Genomic DNA, 24,139 nt, shown 5'->3' with positions numbered 1-24,139 from the left:
ACACAAATAAAAGTAATTCGATGTGTTACTAACGTGTTCCACAAGCAGAACAGTACTCCACTAATAGTCATCAAATTCCAATAAGAGACTCGATGTACGATGTCCAGAAAAATTAATGAATTTATAGTAAAAGTAAAAATAAGCAGGGCGTTTGACATAAAGTGGACCGTCCACATATTCATAATTGATTCAACATACCGACGTAAGGTATTTAGTAAGAGAAAGTGAGATTTTACAGTACCACGAATAGTCGTTACGTTTCTATATGAGAAATAGTAAAGACACATTAGTTTTAAATAGAGTGCAATTTTTATTATTTACTTATTATTTCTTTATTTATTTATTGTTTTCCTGGCTACCAGTATTTATGCATAAAATTAAATTATTGGGCTTGCTACCTACTGAACTCCTTTCTGAACCACTGTCAGCTTTAACAATGAGAGACGTCTTACTGGCGTGCCAAATGTGAAGTTCCTCGCTGTGCAGCACCATGTTTTAAAGCAATTCACACAGAAAACGACTTACAATTACGTGAAAACAAAATTTCATTTTCTTCTGTAATACATTCTAACGTAACGTTAACACCACTCACGGATTACGCCTGTGGTCTGTTACATTCTATTAGATCCTAATCCACTGTTGCTTTTGTTCATAAACGTAAGTCAACTAAGAAATGTTTTAACGAGTGAGCCCAGGGCAAAGTTATCCGCTGATGCAGAGGAGCGCACACGAAACATACCTACTTAAGGGGGTAAGATTCCTACATGATTTTGTAACTTTTTGTCGCGAATGTGTAATTAAGCTGCGACTAGCCGGTGCAGCTGCGAAGGTCAGGGGAGGGGAGGGGAGAGGAGGAGTACTTTTGCAACTTGTGGCGTGCAGAAGGCACGGCGGCGGGCGTCTCCCACCTCCAGCCTGCCTAGGTAGCCACAGCTGGCGTCGCGGGCGGGCGTCAGTCGCGAGCCAGCCATGGCCTGCAACAGGAGCGTCGCCTTCAAGGCGGTCGAGCTGGTGAGTGCCGCGCACGCGCTGTCTCCTCCTGCCAAGCTGCTTCTCCGGCCGGAGAGTCGCCCTGTCAGACGAGTGTCAGTGTCGGACTGTCCACGGTGACCACGTCTGACTTATTATACTACCTCAGAGACCATCCGCGGAGGATTCTGTTCATTACAGTGGAATACTGTTTTGAGGCAGGTGTGGTGGAATTTGACAACTAATCAACATGACAACTCTGCAGTTCACATTTGTTTGGCAGACTATTTCTCGACCGTTCCACTCTCTGACAGCACGTGGGAGAAAGGAACACCTAAATCTTCCAGTGCGAGCTCTGATTTCCATGAATTCGTGGTCACTTTTCCCTTTGTAGGTAGCAACCAACAACATATTTTAACATTCGGAGCATAAACTTGGTAAGAGAAACTTAGGTAAAAGACTAAAAACAAAGAAAAGTGCCGTTGTTTTTAATAATTATCACCCCGACTCGCTTACCATATTTATGACTCTCCCTCATGTGCTTCGCGATAATACAGGACGAGCTGCCAATCTGTTAACTTTTTCGATATCCTCGTCAGTCCTATCCAGTAAGGATCCCACACTGCGGAGCAATACTCCACAACGGGACGGGCAGACGTAGTATGGCCAGTCTCTTCAGTACGTTTTTTGCATCTTGTAAGTGTTCTGTCCATAAAAGGCACTTTTTGGTCCGCCTTTTCTACGACGTTTTCTATGTGAAGATTCCCGCGTGTTTGTAATTATAACTCCTACATATTTACTTGAATCAACAACCTTTAAATTTGTGCAGTTCACCGTGTAATAGAAATATAATGGAATGTTTTTTAAAGGACCTCACTTTTTTTACTTTCCGCAAAAAGCAGATACCTTGTCTAAATAATTTTGCTGTCCGTTTTGATATTTTGAGGACTTTAGTTGAAGGTAAACGACAGCGCCATCTGCAAACGATGTTACAGGGTTGCTCAGATTGTCTCCAAGTGTCGTTTATCTAGGTTAATAACAGCAGAGGAACTGCAATACTTCCTCGGCGTATCCCAGGTGTCACTTGGATTTCACTAAATTAACTTCCCGTCAATTACTGTAAACTGTCTCCATTTTCAGACGAAATGATGAATTCAATGCAAAACTGTGGTGATACTAAACAGACACACAATTTGATTACAAGCCACATCAGGAAGATTCGCAGACGATCAGTCGAGGAGACAAGGCACGGTGATTCACAATACAATATCGTTCATTTATTTAACAAAATCACAGAATTGTTTTATATCTTTAATCTGTATTGGCCACTATTGGCCGTCATCAGAACAATTGAAAACAGCTGTGTTGGTCACCAAGTAATGTTTTATGTATAAAACTTATGGTGCAAGCACTTTATCCAACGTGGCAATGCATCTCTTGCCGTTGCTGCTGAAACAGCCCAGTGTACTGTCATTGTGCCGCTCTATCATTGCATACAGTGAAACCAGACACGACATACATGTCAACCAACTTTTGACCAGTATGCCTATCCATACTCCTTTGTCTTACTGTCAATGTACAACTAACACTGTCGGAAGAAAAACCGAGAAATAACCAAGTAGCACTGAATGCAGACTCGAGGGCGAAGAGCAGCGTGGGCAGTACTGTTGTTTACAGCAAATACAGGGAGTTTGAAAAAGAACTCTCTAGCTTTAATGTGTCCTAGAACCTGTACAAAGTGACATAAGCTATTCTAGTTTGTGGCTCCCCTGCAGATGGGAGGTCTGCTTGACCTTTAGACAGCACCAGTGCATCTTTTTCCTCTGTTGCCTCAGTTCAGTCCAGCGGGCGTGCAGTGAAGTGCAGAGCAACTCAGCAACAATGAGTATTTCGCAACAGAAAGAGCAGTGTGTCATTTAGCTTGTGAAAACTGAGTCATTTATAACAGTGTAACATTATTTTAGACGTCTGTGTGGTGGTGAACCACCTGCGTCTGACTCTTTGACACACGCTTTCCAAAGAGTCACTCGCTTTCCAGGCAGGTGGATAGGCAGAGCTGGAGCCCAATACCTTGGCCACCACGAAGCCCAGACTTAACCACACTGGAATTTTTCTTTTGGGCCACATAAAAAATGTTGTGTACAGTGAATAGATCAGAGACATCAATCATTTACGGGAAAGAATCGTCGCGGCAGTTGGAGCAGCTACACCTGAAATGTTGGTGAATACGTGGCGAGAAGTGGAATATCGTCTCAACGTGTGAGAGGCAACAAATGGATCCCACGGTGACGTCTACTAACATTAAACAAAACTTGAAGGAATTCTCTTTCGTGATACGCTCTCATTGATGTATTTTTTATTAATTTCCCCAATAATAATATACTTAAAATTAGGGAGTTCTTTCTCAAACACCCTATTCAGCGAGTGAATGGTTTAAGTTTGTTTCCGAACACGAGACACCACGGCATACTGTCAACATCTGTGCTGCTGTACACTTTTTCTTAAATATAATATAGATACAATGTGGATATAGTGGGGTGCTGGATGTACATGGAATTATACTGTAACGTGCCACCCGAGAGGACAGGTTCCTTACACCAAAATAGTCAGCAAATGTCCCTGAACAAACTCAGAAATTTAGTAAGTGGTGTTCCTGTTGATCCTGTGTGTGTGAGCCTTTGGTTGGCAAAATCACGAGATACCTCCTGATAACGTGTCGCACCTCCTTTTGCCCGGCGCAGTGCAGCAACTCGTCACATGGACACAACCAGTTGTTGGAAGCCCGTGCAGAAATACTGAGCCCTGCCATCTCTATAGGCGTCCATAATTGCGAAAGTGTTTCCATTACAGGGTTTTGTACACGAACTGACCTATCGATTATGTCTCATAAATGTTCGATGGGATGGTTTACAAACATATAGCGAACAGTAGTTCAAAAATAGCTCTGAGCACTATGGGACTCAACTGCTTAGGTCATCAGTCCCCTAGAACTTAGAACTACCTAAACCTAACTAACCTAAGGACATCACACACATCCATGCCCGAGGCAGGATTCGAACCTGCGACCGTAGCAGTCGCACGGTTCCGGACTGCGCGCCTAGAACCGCGAAACCATCGCGACCGGCGCGAACTGTAGTGGTTCAGAGACATGGTGCATTGTCATCCATAAAAATTCCATCGTTGTTTGGCAACATGAAGTCGATGAATGGCTGAAAATGGTCTTCAGGAAGCCGAACATAACCAGAGGACCTAGTCAAATGGGCTCTGAGCACTATGGGACTTAACTTTGGAGGCCATCAGTCCCCTAGAACTTAGAACTACTTAAACCCAACTAACCTAAGGACACCACACACATCCATGCCCGTGGCAGGATTTGAACCTGCGACCGTAGTGGTCGCGCAGTTCCAGACTGAAGCGCCTAGAACCGCTCGGCCATATCGGCCGGCAGAGTACCTAGTCCACTCGATGAAAACGCAGCCCACAACATTATGGAACTAAATGCCTTGTTGACAACTTGGGTTCATGGCCTCGTAGGGTCGGTGCCACACTCAACCCTACCAAAAGCTCTTACCAACTGAAATCAGGATTCATGTGACCAGACCACTGTTTTCCTGTCGTCTAGGGTCCAATCGGTATGATCATGAGCACGGGAGATGCGATGTCGTCCTGTTAGCAAAGGCACTCATGTCGGTCGTCTGCTCCCATGTTCCATTATCGCCAAATTTCGCCGCACTGTCCAAACGGTTACGTTCGTTGTACCTCTCCTATTGATTTTTGCGGCTATTTCACGACTGTTGCTTGTCTGGTAGCACTGACATCTCCGCAAACGCTGACGCTATCCATCGATAACTGTAGGCCGTCGGTTACTGTGTTGTCCGTGGTGACAGGTAATGACCGAAATATGGTATTCTCGGCACACTCTTGACGTTGTGGATCTCGGAATACTGAAATCCCTTACGATTTCCGAAATGGGGTGTCCCATGTGTCTCGCTCCAACTGCAATTCCACATTCAAAGTCTGTTAATTGTCGTCGTGCGGCGATAATCACGCCTGAAATCATTTCACATGAATCACCTGTGTACAGATGACAGCTCCGACACTGCACTGCTATTTATACCTCGTGTACGCGACACTACCGCCATGTATATATGTGCACATCGTTTCCAAAGACTTTTGTCACCTCAGTATAATGCGCGAATTCATAGATATGGTGATACCACTAGAAAAATACAAACTATTAGGTAGCTCCGAGGCTAAAAGTCGCACTCTTTTAACAGCCATGTCCATTTGTGCATGGTATAGCTCCTAACAGGAGCATTGACCTTCATGTGTCCTGGCCTGTCGACGACCAATACTGCACGAGAAAGCACAACGCATCGTTGGTGCCGATTTATGCCGCAGGATCAAATTATAAGATGTGATCAGAGACAGTGTCATAATTTACACTATATAAAGTCGAAGGGTGCATTTGCCGTTATCACTAATTCACTTAGCACTAAGTTTGTTAAGATATGTCTGCGTATTATGGCTTTCGAACGTGTGAATGGGGGAACACTGTCTCTGTAGTCTCTGCCTGCGTTTGAAAACGACTAGTCTTTATGGTGTTTTTTTTTTTTTACCTTAGTGAGAGGTCTTTCCCTTCCTGCTTTGCCTCACTCAACTTCTTTTGTCGCGAACATATCTAATATGTTTGTATCAGGAAGAATATTCAGGCTGTGAATGGACGCCTTTAGCTGGCTGGAACGTTCTCTGTAGCCCGTAGTAAGCCTGAAAGCCCATTCACGCGGGTTACCTCCCAGAGAAAGACAGAAGAAGTGCAATTCGTTGCAATGTTCACTACCCTACTTTCCTAATTCGGCGTAAAAGTATAAAAGGTTTTGCCAAATTATCCTTTTCTGGGGTCGTTACCCTCGTGCTCCTCACATTAGATCTGCATCTGTAAGGCTCGTTGATATACTGCAAGGTCTCTTCCGCGACGCTCGTCGACCTGTCATTCAGATTCTGGTAAAAGATATCTCTACTTTCATCAGTACTATAGGACATCATTCCTAACCTTCACTTTCAAAGTAATGGCACAAAGTTTTCTTGATTTTATGAAAACAGATTAGTTACATTCACGATTCCAAAACATCATATTACCCCAACTCTTCTGTCTACAAAAAATCGTATTTTTCAACATAATCTCCGTTCAGTGTGACGACACCACGCCAACTGCTTGGACGGCCTGCATGCCTGCACGGTACCGCTCTACTGATCGTCGTCGGAGCCAACGTACTGCTACAACAATAACATCCCCACCATCCACGTACTGTTCCCGAGGAGTGCACCCATAGGGGCAAACAGGTGGAATTCGGAAGGTGCAAGAGGAAGAACAGTCCAGTGAAGTTTCGTGAGCTTCTCTCGGTTGGGCAGTGTTGTGAGGCCTTGCGTTGTAATGGAGAAGGAGAAGTTCGTTTGCCTTTTTGTGGCAACGAATACGCTGAAGTCGTTTCTTCAATTTCCTAAGGTTAGTGCAATACTCTTCATAGTTGATCATTGCACCATGCGGGAAGACATCAAACATAATAACCCCTTCAGAGTTCTAGAAGACCGTCTCCGCGATTTTACCGGCTAAAAGTGCGGCTTTGACCTTCCTCTTCGGAAGAGAAATGATGTCGCGGCACTCCATGGAGTGCCATTTTGTTTCTGGTTCAAAGTGATGAACCAACGTTTCATCGTCCGCAATGATGTTCGACAAAAAATTGTCACGATCAACCATATAACGCGCAAGTAATTCCGCACAAATTGTCTTCGTCGCTCTTTATGGTCTTCTGTCAGGCAGCGATTAACTCAATGGGCAACACCTTTGAGTACCCCAACTGGTGGACGAGTATGTCAGCTCCAACAACAGAGACGTTCACTGAGCAGCGAGGTGTTTGCTTATGATTCGTCGGTGACCTCGAATGGGAGTGATCGCACGTTCCAACCAACACTGCAGGAGTCACAGCGGTGTGCGGCTGGCAGGCACGGAGCGGATTGGAAGGTTCGCGCGATCTTGCTGCGATGATGGGAGACGCCTCCTCCAACGACTCATCGTGATTTTGTTCCCTGCCACGCTTCCATAGACATTCTTCAAGCGCCTATGAATATTTGCGGGGGGTCTGGTTTTCCCCCAAAAGGAACTCAATGACAGCTCTCAGCTTGGAACGCACCTTCGTTACAGACGCCATTTCAAGGGCTCTGCAATGCCGCGCCATCTATCGAAACATCATGAAACCATATACCAGGATGTTCCACAAAAAATTGCGCGTTTTTTTAACCGAAATTGGCCGAGAAAGAAACGCGTTGCATTTCTTATTGAACACCTCTCGCACGTGAACTACCTTTCATTCATTTCTGATGAATCCTTCGTCGTACAGTAATTCGAATAAACAGCAGGATTAGCAGTAACGAGTGAAAATCGTTGCCTGCAATGAGTTAAAATAGACGAAATTCCTGACATCTCTTAAGAAAATCACCGGTTATCAAATATTCGTGTGAGTGATGCCGTCCACATATGAAATCATGACAGATGATACCGACATAACAGGTGCGCATGTAGAGCATCATGTTAAATGTAAAATTACCACTAATACTGAGAATTTTGATATGCACCATCATGCCGATAAACAGGCAGAATATGAAAGAAGACAATCTTATGCATATGCTCTTCTGTTTAGGATTCTACAATGCATGATCGACTTCATCAACTGGTACGGGCAACGGGCAGGAGGTCCGCGCAATGTTAAGCGTGCGAACCTGTTTTTAGAGAGAATGCTTCTATCGTCCCTTTCAATTACATATCAGCTTGAGTAAAACCCTTCTGGATGGGTACTGGACCGCGTCATTGAGAAACGCTAAAGCAAATATAAAACCGAAGTTTCTACTGTATTTGTAAAGGCCTTCTTCGAAGGCACTAACCTGCTGAAGAGGACAACTTCAAAAATAATCGAAACCTCGGGTTGATACCTGTTTTAGCGTTTCATAATGACTAGGCCTTGCACCCAAAAGGATTTTATTCAAATTGACAATCGTCGTGGAAGCCTATGCATTTATACATATGGGCTGTTTGTGCACTTCTGATTGAAACCGAAAATCACAGATTATATTATTTGCTAAAAATCACAGATTATATTATTTTCTATTTCGTACAGCACAACAAGTTTCCACCGTGTGCTTTTTTGCCGAAAAAGTAAATGCCTTTCTGAGGATGTGAACTGATGGGTGTACCTCGGTCAACTTTGAAATGCACTTAATGCAGGAGTACATAGGGTCATGTGGCGCATCGTTCATGTGATGCTGAGCAGCATGCAAAAACTTGGCACAAACTGAATGTACAGGGGCGTTGTGCAGGTAGAGATTGCGAGCAAACCTCATTTTACATTGCTTGTTATGTCTTATCCTCTGCCACACCGAAATAAAGTTGTACTCTAGGAATTAAGGAATTAGCTATAAAAAACAATACTTCTCTGTGTGCTTTAATTTCAAACTTCATATACATCAACTATAAATTAAATAAAAGTAAACTACAAGATCACTTACCCAGAGAAAGCTATCTGCAAGCCAGACACGTTCCAGATCTGCTCGATCATTCAAGAGCGCGCCGCAGACGCCCAGCTGTGGAAGAGAACGGCCAATGCCGCGCTGCATTCAGTGGTTCGACTTCCATTAAAGACAATCGCTTCCTGCCGCTAGCCCACCTAGCGTCCTGGGGACGAACGACAGACTCCACCTGTGTACGATTCATGATACGACGCACCTAGCTTTCCGAACAAGAGTCTCTGCAGTCATTGGGGAATGCTAGGTTCATTCCCAGCTTGCAAGCTGTTTTTAGTACTTGCAAAAGCGTGTAACGCTGTCTGCAGTTCATGAAAATACAGGGTGGCTAGAACCAGTCCAAAAGTTTTTAAGGGTGTCATAGAGTAGGTTGTGCTGAGAAATAACTATTAAAAAATTCGATAAGTTGGCCCGTTTAGGATTTAATTAGCACTGAAGTTAGCCAGTGAGGCCGTTGCGCGCGCTAATTGAAGCGGCCCACCAGTTACCATAAGTGTCAGTTGTTGGCACTGCGTAGGTGATACCGCATGAGAATGCTCACCATTTGGCTTGGATTGGATTCTTACTGCTATCCCACATCTAGTTTTTGTATAGGTGTCTTGTGCGGCTTTAGGAAACCACACTAGAAACACATTTGGGGACACTGTCTTTGCCGGGCTGCTTGAAATTGCTCGTGCAACGGCCTGATGGGCTAACTTCAGTGTTAATTAACTCAGAAACGACGCAACGTATCGAATTTTTTCTTAACAATTATTTCTCAGCAGAACGCACCCTCCAATACCCTTACAAACCTTGCAGCCTGTTTCTAACCATACTATATACACACCGCGTTTCGGAGCTCTATCTCAGTGATTAGATGGCCCTAACTGAATTTACGATGCAGTGGTCAAATTTAATTAAACCTGTTACCAATCTGAGGGCTGACTTCAAATTCACAGAGCAGTGGTACTGTTAGCGGTACTACGATCCGGCCTCTCCCCAAGGAGGCAAGAAATTGCTTCAGGGCAGTCTGTTGATCACGAACCACCTGCTCTCCTGTTGCAGTGAGAAAAATAAAAATAAAAAATAAAAAAAGGTAATGAAAAATTTCCTGCGCCAGTGCATTTCGAACCACTTACTGCTGTACACCAAGGCAACAATGTGCAGCACAGGCTGCGGTTACAGAGCCACTTATTTAAGAAGTTAATAAATATGAACTAGTTATTTTTTTCTTCACATCAACATACAATTTCGAATCATTTCTTAGGCCATTAAGATTTGAAAGTTTGCAAGTTCGTAACGTTTGCATGTCATTCTATCAATATTGCTAATGCATTATGTTAATGTCAGTATGGATGATATTTGATTTGGGCGTTGTAATGTGTAACACAAACAACTGTTTGCTTGCTATTTAAAATCCACGTGAAATGAGATGCGAGCTTTCAAAATGCATACTGATCTATACTGATACGTTATCGCTGTTTCATCTTAATTTACGCAATTACAATTTCACCGCCGTGGCTTTCTGGGTAACAGACCGAGCATTGATAAAATGTACTCTTTCTTTAAGTTATTGTAAACACCAGACTAACAGATTAACCTACAATTTTTGATCTTAAAATTAAAAATCGGCGTCAAAATTTTCTACAACGTCATATCTTTACCAAGAAAGTTAAATTATAAGCCATAGCAGCCGATACAGATCTACCCCTAGTTGGCCCAACGCTTTCCATTGGGCCAGATCTGATTGGACCAAGTCCACAGCAGTCGCATTCAGGAAGAGCTTGGTTTAAATTGCTATGTTACCGTCCTGTCATCCACCGCTCCACCAAATCAGTTAAGGCGAATGTTGTGACAGTTTCTTCGAGGAAAAAAAAAAAAAAAAGCCAACTGGCTCTTTCTTCAGGAAAAGTAATGAGTGTTATCGACAAGTCTGTAGTTAATCCAATATTTTTAGATTTCCAAATGTTTTGACATATTCCTCACAAGACGCTTTTAACAAACTGCGTGCTTATGAAATATCGTTTCAATATGGGACTGTTTTCCTGGTTTCCTTTCAGAAAGGCCACAGTTCGTAGTAATTGACGGAAGTCATCTAGTGATACAAGAATGATATGTGGGATTCCCCGAGGAAGTGTTACAAGGCCTCTGCAGTTCTCAATCTATAAGTATATAAATGATATAGGAGACTACAGAATAGCCTTTTAGATTATCTGCAGATGATTCTGTCGTTTATCGTGTAGTAAAGTCATCAGAAGATCAAAACGAACTGCAAAATTATTTACACAAGATTTCTGTATAGTGCGAAAAGAAGCAACTAACTCTAAATAATAAAAAATGTAAGGTAGTAAAGTACTAACAAAAACCACAACATTTCGGTTACACAAAAAAATCATCAATTTTAAAGGTTATCAATTCGACAATCCTATGGATTACTATTACGAACACCTTAAATTGGAACCATCACACAGAAAATGTTGTGGCGAAGACGAACCAGACTGCGCTTTATTAGCCGAACCTGCAACACATCTACTAAAGAGACTGCCTACCCTATACTTGTCCGTCATCTTCTGGGATACCGCAAAGGCGTATGGGGTTCTTACCAGATAGAATTGATGGACGACATCGTAGAAGTTCAAAGAGCGGCTATCTTGTATTTTCGCAAGATAGGGGAGTGTGTGTCTCGTGTACCACACAGGTGTTGGACTCGCAATAATTAAAACAAGGACGTTTTGGTTGCGGCGACATCTTTCACGAAATTTCAATCACCAATTTTTCTCTCCGATTACGAAATTATTATTTTTTGACTCTCATCCACGGAGGGAGAAATGACCATCGTAATAAAGAAAAAAGAGAACTCGGATATCGCACGGAAAGATTTGTGAATTCATCTTTCCCTCGTGGAACGGTCGAGAAATAGTTTGGCTTTGTTTCTATGAACTATCAGCCATGCATGCACGTGTGAACAGCAACGAAGTCACAAATATGTAGTCATGCAGACTTAGTTGACTCCAATCCCAATCCTCACACATAAGTGATTATGCTTCCACTGTACGTAGATGGCACGTCAAACGATATTCAGTGGCCGCTTTCTTGTTTTGTAACCCGTCGCCCCTACTCCCCGTCAATGATAAGGTATAGCCCAATTACAATTACTTGGCAGCTAACGTGTGTCACTTGTCTCTACAACGTCGCCACATCGACTGCTGGCTACAGCTTGTTTATAAGCGACACATAAACACGTAGCATCATTTCACAAACGCTATTAATGTGTACCGTGGAGCAATGTTGGAAGCGGCCGATAAGAGGTATGACGGAAATTCGAGATACTCTGTTGACAACGGATATTAAGTGGCGAATGACCGAACTGCGGCAGATGAAGAGTTTTGTAGCCCTGAATTTAAATTCATGTGCTAAACTCACCACCTTGTGCAATATGTCCGAGAGAACGGCAGTCAACAATCTGCGGCAGAACTAAAATCACGATCGCTTTGCTCACAGCAATTAGAGCTAACCTCTACCAGCAAACCCAAGACAGAAAATTTAAGCAAACTAATTTACCGCTATCACTGATTACCTGAAACTATCTTCACACTGGCTACACGAGCCGCCGCCTTGTAAACCGAAGTGCAGTCCTCGTTGCAGATTATAGGAGACACAGAGTACACACGAAAAAAGAATGATACGAAGAAAAATAATAGCAAATAAAACAGTCTGCAGAATGATGAAAAGGAAGCTTAGTATAAATAAAAAATAATACATTTAGACTAATTAACTGACTAAAAATAATAATCAAAGTCTTTTGATTAACTTAGAAATTAAAAAAGAATTCGCAGTATTTGACGAGATCCGAAACTACGATCTTCTGCACGTCAGGTCAAAACGCTAATCACTGCACTTCGCCAATAGGCTACATTTGTGCTGCTATATTTATGACTCTACTGTCGCAGTCGCAACGATGACTTGCAGCCTTAAAAAATTCGGCTTCACGTCATGTCGTACGAGGCTTATCTAATGTAAGTCGATCTCTGTGATTATAATAACTGTATATGTGACGATATATCGCTTCTTGTATGTAACGATCCAGTAGTGATTGGTTAGCGCTGTGCATGAAACGTACGTGCGAGCGCGCGCGCGCGCCTGTGTGTGTGTGTGTGTGTGTGTGTGTGTGTGTGTGTGTGTGTGTGTTGTTTTTAGTGTGGTTACCACGTATGAAAATCCGAAATAAAGCGGCTACATCCAGGATTTGCGATCTGAAGACATCTACATCTACATCCATACTCCGCAAGCCACCTGACGGTGTGTGGCGGAGGGTACCCTGAGAACCTCTATCGGTTCTCCCTTCTATTCCAGTCTCGTATTGTACGTGGAAAGAAGGATTGTCGGTATGCTTCTGTGTGGGCTCTAATCTCTCTGATTTTATCCTCATGGTCTCTTCGCGAGATATACGTAGGAGGGAGCAATATACTGCTTGACTCTTCGGTGAAGGTATGTTCTCGAAACTTTAACAAAAGCCCGTACCGAGCTACTGAGCGTCTCTCCTGCAGAGTCTTCCACTGGAGTTTATCTATCATCTCCGTAACGCTTTCGCAATTACTAAATGATCCTGTAACGAAGCGCGCTGCTCTCCGTTGGATCTTCTCTATCTCTTCTATCAACCCTACCTGGTGCGGATCCCACACTGCTGAGCAGTATTCAAGCATTGGGCGAACAAGCGTACTGTAACCTACTTCCTTTGTTGTCGGATTGCATTTCCTTAAGATTCTTCCAATGAATCTCAGTCTGGCATCTGCTTTACCGACGATCAACTTTATATGATCATTCCATTTTAAATCACTCCTAATGAGTACTCCCAGATAATTTATGGAATTAACTACTTCCAGTTGCTGACCTGCTATTTTGTAGCTAAATGATAAGGGACCTATCTTTCTATGTATTCGCATCACATTACACTTGTCTACATTGAGATTCAATTGCCATTCCGTGCACCATGCGTCAATTCGCTGCAGATCCTCCTGCATTTCAGTACAATTTTCCATTGTTGCAACCTCTCGATACACCACAGCATCATCTGCAAAAAGCCTCAGTGAACTTCCGATGTCATCCACCAGGTCATTTATGTATATTGTGAATAGCAATGGTCCTATGACACTCCCCTGCGGCACACCTGAAATCACTCTTACTTCGGAAGACTTCTCTCCATTGAGAATGACATGCTGCGTTCTGTTATCTAGGAACTCCTCAATCCAGTCACACAATTGATCTGATAGTCCGTATGCTCTTACTTTGTTCATTAAACGACTGTGGGGAACTGTGTCAAACGCCTTGCGGAAGTCAAGAAACACGGCATCTACCTGTGAACCCGTGTCTAAGGCCCTCTGAGTCTCGTGGACGAATAGCGAGAGCTGGGTTTCACACGACCGTCTTTTTCGAAACCCATGCTGATTCCTACAGAGTAGATTTCTAGTCTTCAGAAAAGACATTATACTCGAACATAATACGTGTTCCAAAATTCTACAACTGATCGACGTTAGAGATATAGGTCTATAGTTCTGCACATCTGTTTGACGTCCCTTCTTGAAAACGGGGATGACCTGTGCCCTTTTCCAATCCTTTGGAACGCTTCGCTCTTCTAGAGACCTACGGTACACCGCTGCAAGAAGGGGGGCAAGTTCCTTCGCGTACTCTGTGTAAAATCGAACTGGTATTCCATCAGGACCAGCGGCCTTTCCTCTTTTGAGCGATTTTAATTGTTTCTCTATCCCTCTGTCGTCTATTTCGATATCTACCATTTTGTCAACTGTGCGACAATCTAGAGAAGGAACTACAGTGCAGTCTTCCTCTGTGAAACAGCTTTGGAAGAAGACATTTAGTAATTCGGCCTTTAGTCTGTCATCCTCTGTTTCAGTACCATTTTGGTCACAGAGTGTCTGGACATTTTGTTTTGATCCACCTACCGCTTTGACATAGGACCAAAATTTCTTAGGATTTTCTGCCAAGTCAGTACATAGAACTTTACTTTCGAATTCATTGAAAGCCTCTCGCATAGCCCTCCTCACACTGCATTTCGCTTCGCGTAATTTTTGTTTGTCTGCAAGGCTTTGGCTATGTTTATGTTTGCTGTGAAGTTCCCTTTGCTTCCGCAGCAGTTTTCTAACTCGGTTGTTGTACCACGGTGGCTCTTTCCCATCTCTTACGATCCTGCTTGGCACATACTCATCTAACGCATATTGTACCATGGTTTTGAACTTTGTCCACTGATCCTCAACACTGTCTGTACTTGAGACAAAACTTTTGTGTTGAGCCACCAAGTACTCTGAAATCTGCTTTTTGTCACTTTTGCTAAGCAGAAAAATCTTCCTACCTTTTTTAATATTTCTATTTACGGCTGAAATCATCGATGCAGTAACCGCTTTATGATCGCTGATTCCCTGTTCTGCATTAACTGATTCAAATAGTTCGGGTCTGTTTGTCACCCGAAGGTCTAATATGTTATCGCCACGAGTCGGTTTTCTGTTTAACTGCTCAAGGTAGTTTTCAGATAAAGCACTTAAAAATATTTCACTAGATTCTTTGTCCCTGCCACCCGTTATGAACGTCTGAGTCTCCCAGTCTATATCCGAAAGAAAGCCGGACAAGGAACTACATGTGAACTGACCAACTAGTGTGGCAGTTTGGCAAAGGCGAACGGTTCGGGCGTGATGCTGAGCGCTGATTGGAGTAAACCAGCTCCAACGCATGATGTGTTAGACACCAAGTCATTTTAATCGGACTATGATTTGGGAGCGTCGTGCATCAATAATATACTCTCAGACGACTGTATTGTTTATGGATATTAAAAATTACTTGTACGGTTCTTATCCTCTTTGGGCCATTAGTGTAGCATTGAAATTTCTGATACGAAGAATTTCCTGGAGGAATTCGTTCAACGATGATACTTTACAGTTTTACTTGAAATTTTTAGCGACGTATTACGTCTCTGGCTAACAGATTTAAGCGTTGACTATTCTCAGTTGTCGGCATGATTTGGCATATTTTCGAATTTTTCCTTTTTGACATAGTTATTGAATTATTAATTGCACAATAATTCCGTAACCAAGCATTCGATAATAACCAAATAAATAAATGTCTCTACTTCCCGAAAACTGCTTCTTAACTAGACTTTAAAAGTATTGTATTGCCTGACGCCACCAATGGCTATACTTTTGTCGATGGTTTCTGTTGCTGCCTCTTTGCATTGACGGCCGCGGGTACACGCCGAGAAAGGCTATCTGCAGTTCATGCTGCGTGTTATTCGACAGAGATTGAGGTCAACTGGTCACTGAATAGACAGTAAATGAATGCTCTGCGACACGATGCACGTGGTCAGTGTGGACAGAGAGACTTCCTGCATCGTGTTTATTGTGTGCGTCCTGGCTACGAAAAGTGGATCAACCAAAAGAACGATTCAGATCGGCGGCATTTTGTTGCAGGAGAGGTCAGTGATCTTGTTTTATTATTTATTGAACAAAACAGCATACATCACGATTATATTAACCAAACACGGCAGGTTTCCGCCAAATTAGTTCATCCTCAGATTTAAGATTAAACTACGTCACTACTGCTACCACCAGCCTCAGCTGATTTGCATGCCTACCAACGCTCACCAGCTCACGCCAGTGGTAGCAACAGTCTTGTGTTTTAGTCTTAAATTTGAGGATGAGCTAAGATGACCGAAGCTGCCTGTATAAAAGTGATCCAGACTGCTTTGTTTATTAAATAAAGGGCGTTTCTGCTTAAGGGATGTAGCCAGATATGAAGACTTCACTGCAGTTTAGTGCGACAAACTACCATCCCCTGATGGGTACATACTACCTTTTATTTCTTTACTCTTTCTATGATGATGTGATGTGCTACAATGAGAACTGGCCTAGTAGAGTGAGGAAAAACCACTGTATGTCAGCGAAATGCGTAATAATAAACAGAACTAGCCTTGATATAATTACGTATATAATATTTTAGAGAGTTCAGAGGAAATAGAAAAAAACTCCTTATGTGTCAAAACCGTCAGAAGCATACGGTTTCCGAGAATGTTTTGACGCTAGTGATGTTCAGAGGCGGTTTCCAGACGGCCATTTACTAAATTTTGTTGCAGAGATTTAACTGAAAACGTCGTCCGTTCATTTTAGGGACCGATGACCAAAGCAGTCTGGTCCCTTTAATCCCACAAACCAACCAACCGTCCATATTACTGCACCTCTGGTATTAGCGTGCTAATGATTGTCTAACATGGCAGGTACACGCCACACCAACTAAGGCCAACGACCAAAATTTGCATAGTGTGTACGGGCGGCAAATCGGACCCAATGAAGCCGTTGGCCTTGGCTGCTGCTCGGATTACCGACGGTAAGATCAAAGCACTGGCGGTGAATTGGGCTTGGATCCCACCTACTACTGTGGATGCCGGGACGAATGTTCGTTGGTTCCGTAGCGATTTGCTGTATGGTGAATTGGCATGTACTTACCGTGTCTAAAAATTTTGGAGTGCTCAATGGAATAGAGAGACTATATTAAATTTGACAGTTTTTTGGTGAACGGGAATGTTTATTGGACACTGCGAACTCCAAGAGCACAAACACATTGGAAATACTGGGCGCTTGGAAGGAAATAAGTAAGCTGTTTAAAAAGTAAGCCGGCCAGAGTGGCCGAGAGGTTCTAGGCGGTACAGTCTGGAACCGCGCGACTGATGCGGTCGCAGGTTCGAATCCTGCCGCGGTCATGAATGTGTGTGTTGTCCTTAGGTTAGTTAGGTTTAAGTAGTTCTAAGTTACAGGGGACTGATGACCTCAGAAGTTACGTCCCATAGTGCTCAGAGCCATTTGAACCATTTGTTAAAAAGTAACGTGCACAACCTGAAAAAGAAAATGGAGTCTTTATGGATAACTTTTTAATGAACGTGCATCATTCCCAAAAGCTGTCACCTTTAGAAAGTTAGGGGCTTATGCAATTGATTAAAATTCGAAATCTGCAGCTCTCACTCGCAAAAAATTATAAAATAGCCTCTATTCCAATTCGGCCTTAAGGTCAGATATTACACGCCTCATCACACTTCTCACTACTTTTTAAAAGAGAGATAGTCCACCAGCGTCGTTTCTTCTTCTTTTTCTGAAGATTAGCTTCAGATTTCTGCATGTACAAAGGCTACTAAATCTTTTTCTTCCCTGATAATGTAGGCCGGTGGAACTGTTATTAAAATACGATACTGCGGTGCAAGTGTTGCTCACAAATGCGATGTAGTATTCCTTCAGATATGCATGCATGTCCGAAGGAAGAGACACTGTGGCTACTATGGAGACCCATCGGCTGCAACGTTATTAAAACGCTACTTACCAACAATGACAAAATGGGTGCAACCTGGACAAGTTATCAGAACCAACTGGGATTCCATATGGCCGAATCTCTTGGTATCAACTCCTTGGTTTGGTGAGGATGACAGGCCAAAAACCAATGCGTTGGCGACCAACTTTCGGCCGCATCCATTGGGTGTTGTTCGGGCACCTGTCGAATTTTTGTCCCATAAAAAAGTATTTCTTTATATATCCTCTAAACACTCCAAAATTTTGTATAAGATTCGTAGTTTTAAACAACTTTGATTTTATCAGGAACCGTTGTCACAGCGAGCGTAGATTGCAAGGAAGGGCCGGCCGCGGTGGCCGTGCGGTTCTGGCGCTGCAGTCCGGAACCGCGGGACTGCTACGGTCGCAGGTTCGAATCCTGCCTCGGGCATGGGTGTGTGTGATGTCCTTAGGTTAGTTAGGTTTAAGTAGTTCTAAGTTCTAGGGGACTTATGATCTAAGATGTTGAGTCCTATAGTTCTCCGAGCCATTTGAACCATTTTTTTTTTTTTTTTTGTAAGGAAAGACAGGCACACTACAGTGAGTCGCAATCACATTAGCTTTTATTTTGCTTGCCAATCTAGATTTCGGCTATAAACAGCCATCATCAGTGCATTTTCGTTACAATTCAACAGATTCACGGCAGTTCATGTCGCCATATGTTCTTACAGGTGAATAGGTACAAGGTTAGCTCATCTCTCGCTCTGTTAAAAACTAGTGACAGCAATCACGATAGACTGTAATCAAAAACTTTGCCTCCTGTCGTTTTCTAAAATAATCTTCATTACGTACAGGGTGAGGCTACTGTACACTTCCATAGTTGATAAGGTTAATCTGCTGAGGTATTTGCATGTAAGGAATCTTTATCTCAGCAACGAAATCCTGATCGATCTCTAAAACCCTGTCGATAGATTTCGGATTCGCCCTGCATACTTAACAGTGACTGGTGCGGTTAATGCGGATCGGTTCTAAGTGAAACGACGATATGGAAAACACGGACGCTCATAAAGAACAAACGTAGCTGGGTTCTGGTTACGTTGACTGCTTTCTCTCTTGTCTTATCGTTAGGGCCATTACACGTCGAGGAAGTGCGCAGTGGCTCAACGCTTTTGTGAAATTTACCGGTAGTCAACTGTTGGTTCTCCCGCCTCTATTCTCGTACTGGGCAACTCTTAAGTCTATCGCTACACATGTGGTAAAAATGGATTGGCCACAGCTGTGAAGGTTCTGATAAAATATAAAGAATTTAAGCTAGCGCGTACTTTTATCTGAACTCATCCTATTTTTTTCATTTTTTTCTGGCGATCGCCGGATTGTCTGGATAGAAATTCCATTCAGTAACAGTAGGATGTCAAAGCTGGTTATCAGAATAATCTAAATACCAAAGTACGGCAAAATAGGTACCACTGATGATGACCTGCGATTGTGTTCTATTATGTCAGTAGTATTCACTATGCTATGGAAGAAAACACCAAATCCTATCCCGGACGGCTCGGAGGTTCAAGTCCTCCCTCAGGCATGGGTGTGTGCGTGTTGTCGTTAGTTTAAGTTAGATTGAGTAGCGTGTAAGCTTAGGGACAACAGTTTGGTCCCATAAGTCCTTACCAAAAACTTGCAACTTCCTATCCCGGAGCCGAAGGAAGAACTTCCGTCTGGAAGTAACAAATCCTTCTCTAACTGGAAGGCTCTCAACATGTTCACCACTAGGCTCTCAAATTGCAATTATAATCCTGTCCTATGGGGCTACTTCGATGAGAACTACATTGTAATTATGGGAATGTCCAAACGGACGACCACCTACTGACGAGCGCAACACTTAGCGTAACACGAGATAGATATAAGGAGCCTTTGAGCAAACATGATATGAACAACGTCAGATCTGAACCGTCATCTCGAACACTGTTTCTCTAAACTCTGACGTGACATTAAGTCTGTTTTACAACAGTTATTTGGTTATAACTTTCTGAGAAATTTCTATAAAGTAGAGGGCTATTTTATCTTCGGCCATCGTTGTCGGTAAGCGCGATTCTCGTTGCGGATGTAAACAAAATCTGAAATACCGGGTGATCAAAAAGTCAGTATAAATTTGAAAACTTAAGAAACCACGGAATAATGTAGATAGAGAGGTAAAAATTTACACACATGCTTGGAATGGCATGGGGTTTTATTAGAACAAAAAAAACACAGAAAAACAAAAAAAAAAAAACGAAGTATTGCTAGACCCATGAAAGATCTCTCGCGCGCGTCGTTTGGTGATGATCGTGTGCTAAGCCGCCACTTACGTCATGCTTGGCCTCCCAGGTCCCCAGACCTCAGTCCGTGCGATTATTGGCTCTGGGGTTACCTGAAGTCGGAAGTGTATCGTGATCGACCGACATCTCTAGGGGTGCTGAATGACAACATCCGACGCCAATGCCTCACCATAACTCCGAACATGCTTTACAGTGCTGTTCACAACATTATTCCTCGACTACAGCTATTGTTGAGGAATGATGGTGGACATATTGAGCACTTCCTGTAAAGAACATCATCTTTGCTTTGTCTTACTTTGGTATGCTAATTATTGCTAATCTGATTAGATGAAGCGCCATCTGTCGGACATTTTTTGAACTTTTTAATTTTTTTGGTTCTAATAAAACCCCATGTCATTCAAAGCATGTGTGTCAATTTGTACCTCCCTATCTACATAATTCCGTGATTTATTCAGTTTTCAAATTTATACTGACTTTTTGATCACCCGGTAGATGCATTCGCCGTCTGAAGTGGTCTTTGGAGCAGCTCCTACAGAATAGAAAACATACATGTCTTCCGCTATGACTAAACACTTTCATTTGTAGGACTTCATTGCAGGGCAGATCAAAACTCGAGTGATTGGAGACCATTTGCTTTTGAAGTGAGTTTAAACATAATCGCGGAAGTACTGAAGATGAAAAATGCTACTGGCGTCCATTTTTTATTGCTTTATTGACATTTAGGTCTCTACCTTAACAATCATCTACATACGATTTCAATCCTTAGTTTCTCTTAACAGGTTAATTAATTTGTGTATGTAGGTTGAATACTGTCTCTTCTGGTTAACTAAATAACAAACAATAAATACTGTAGAATATTACACCAATCTTTTGTGTGTTTCATTTATAATAAATAGAGAATACAACGAGTGAGAAAGGAAATTCAGAATTAACGTTATGTGGTATCACGTTAGTTTAGAATAATAAAATAACAGAGCAAACGAGAGAGAGATAAAACTGCAATCTGAGTTCCATACAACAAGCTAGATAATTAATACATTATATCAAAGATGAAAGTTCTGCCAGTATATGTCAGCCAGTTCCTGTCTCATTTTGACAGTTATTCATCACGTAACGAAACGAGAGCAGCGGTGTTGGCGTTACCGGCTAAGGCTACGCCTACAGTGGATCCGTGTTTCTCCCTTCCGACGTAGAGTGATTATCTGATCTGATGTCGTCCGACGTCGTCGGTCATGCGTGACTTATTGGCCTCAATTAACGTCCGAATGGAAGTTGCAATGCAGTTCTGGAGGTACCAAGAGTGACTCTGAGAATGATTATTTGCGTTGTCTTCTTCTGGAAAAAACGCACTCCAATGATGATAGACTTTCCACGGGAGGTACAGAAATTTGAAACCCAGCATTAAAAATATTGCAATAGATAATTACATGTTATTAATAATTGCTCCCCAATATATCTCCACAGACCAGGCTCTTGTCCCTGTTATGGTAGTGTTTGTTGTATTAGTCCCTTACCCGACCCTCATTCCTCACAAGATCATTCTCAAACACTCTGTCAACTTGCGCCGCCATTATGTGCTATCGGGTTGAGTTATCGAATTGGAAACAAACATGTTTTGGGATGTCAGCTCGTCGGTCCATAACCGGGTTTCAACTGCTGATGCCGCATCGGGCTTCAACTTCCATTGTACGCATACATTGTAGCCTTGGTGTTTGCTTTCCTTCCGATGTCGGTCGACGGTCGCCTGACATCGGATAGGGAGAATTACACGTCCAATGTAGGTGTGACTTAAGGCGGCAGGGTAGAAACTTGTCCGCACAGCTTTCGAGTCTTGTCTCTTTTTCCACTCCTAACACTCATATGATGATTCTTCAATCGCTTTCGATCCTGGTAAGGGCTTAACTTCAATGAGTATCTTCGCAGTATACATTGACGAACATCCTGAATGGTTACGACCTGTTGACTAACACACACACACACACACACACACACACAAGCGCGCGGAGGTGCTTTCTATTTTTGATCCAAAATCAATAAAAATGTGTCATGGGTGTCTGCAGATATTTTTCCAAGAGGAGACAAAATTTTATATACCGTAGATGGTATTTCAGAATCACTCAGATCTGCTTATTAAGCTCCCAAAAGCAAATAACCTAAATACTCCAGAAGTGTATATAAAAATGGATCTCAGTAAAAGTAAAATGGATTTATTGCGCAGTAAATTAGTTAGTTGCTTGCGTGTTCTATTGATCAATCCCATGGTACGGTAGCCGTTATGATGTGGAACATATAATAAGCTGGCCTGTAGACTACAATAGTTCAAGATCCATAAACTATGACAAATTCTTAAATTGTTTCTTAGAAGTGTTTAATGAATCATTTCATTGGGATGTAATTTCTTAGACTTTCCCGGCGATTTGATGACAAAGGGAACTCCACAGTCATACTGCAGAAAGGTGACTATGACCTGAAGATCCGGCGACTTCTGGAGGACCCGGCTTACAAACCACTAGAGCAGGATCCAACTGACAGGGTGGACCGAAAAACCAAGTCTCTGCTGAAGGAAACTGGCTGGCCTGAGGAAGTTATCAAACAACTGAAATACAAGGCACCACTACTACCCAGACTTTATGAACTACCTAAAATCCACAAAGAGTGTGTACCACTACGACCCGCCGTGAGCAATATTGGGGCATCCACCTACCCAGCTGCAACATATCTCAAGAAAATGTTGGCACCATATGTAGGGAAGTGTGCACACCACATCTGCAACTCACGGGACTTTGTGGAACGTCTTAAAAACCTACGTTTCTCAGATGCAGACTTAATGGTCAGTTTTGACGTGGTGTCCCTGTTCACCAGAGGGCCCCTTAAGGACACACTTGACTTAATCAGTAAGAAGTTTGATGGAGCTGTGCTGGAACTGTTTAAGCATATTCTAACATCGACTTACTTCCTATGTGGCGGTCAATTCTATGAACAGACTGAAGGGGTGGCGATGGGTAGCCCCTTGTCACCAGTAGTGGCCAACCTGTTTATGGAGAAGTTCGAGGGCGAGGCTCTTACAACTGCCACTTACTAGCCAACATGCTTCCTGAGATACGTTGATGACACATTTGTCATTTGGCCACACGGTCGCGAAAATCTGGAAGACTTCCTGGACCACCTGAAATCAAGGCATCCGAATATTAGATTCACCATGGAGCTAGAAAAGGACGGTCAGCTTCCGTTTCTGGATGTCCTGGTGAAGAAGAAGGCGGATGGCACCTTCAGCCACGGTGTGTACCGAAAGCCAACACACAGGCTTATACCTATAGGCCGACAGCTGCCACCACCCAGCACAAAAGACTGGGGTGCTTAGAACACTCTTACACCGAGCCCAGACACTGTCTGACACTGACAGCCTGGCAGGGGAACTTGAACATCTTCAAAAAGTGTTTGCTAACAACGGAGTCTCATCCAGGGACATCCTCAGAGCTCTACATCCCGCCAGACGTCAGGATACACTGGAGAATGAGCAAGAAGAAGAAATCAAGAAGCTGGCATTTTTACCGTATGCCGGGCATGTTTCTGCCAAGGTAAGCAGAATACTAATGAAACATAACATCAAGAGTGTCTTCCGCCTACCTAGCAAAATCAGGGCTTTACTTGGACCTGGGCTTAAGGAAGCCTGGCATTTACAACATTCCTTGTGAATGCGGTATGTCCTACATCGGCCAAACGACTAGAACGGTGGAAATCAGATGTAAGGAACACCAGCGACATACCAGGCTAAGGCAGGCCACAAAATCAGCAATAGCAGAACATTGCCTAGAGTTGGAACATTCCATGGATTATGAGAACACCAAGGTCATGGTCCAGACACCCAGGTTCTGGGATAGCGTCATCACTGAATCTATAGAGATAAAGATGGCACAAAACCTGATTAACCGGGAAGCAGGATACCAGCTAAGCACTGCATTGAACTGCTGAAGCAATACCGGAGAAAAC

The 24,139-nt window shown here is 42.9% G+C and overlaps 1 protein-coding gene across 1 annotated transcript in view; it reads left to right on the top strand.

Moving 5' to 3' along the window:
• Nucleotides 1-917: 917 nt before the first annotated feature.
• Nucleotides 918-24,139, top strand: part of LOC126324937 (histone-lysine N-methyltransferase 2D-like) — a 184,871-nt gene continuing 161,649 nt past the window's right edge. The window contains exon 1 of the mRNA XM_049995131.1: nucleotides 918-1,011. Coding sequence (XP_049851088.1) covers nucleotides 970-1,011 — 42 coding nt within the window. The 5' untranslated portion in view covers nucleotides 918-969. The remainder of the gene's footprint in view (nucleotides 1,012-24,139) is intronic.

Source organism: Schistocerca gregaria, chromosome 2, assembly GCF_023897955.1.
Source record: "Schistocerca gregaria isolate iqSchGreg1 chromosome 2, iqSchGreg1.2, whole genome shotgun sequence".
Classification (NCBI taxonomy): Eukaryota; Metazoa; Arthropoda; class Insecta; order Orthoptera; family Acrididae; genus Schistocerca; species Schistocerca gregaria.
Note: the sequence above shows the minus strand (reverse complement) of the source record. Positions and strands in the feature narration are given on the sequence as shown.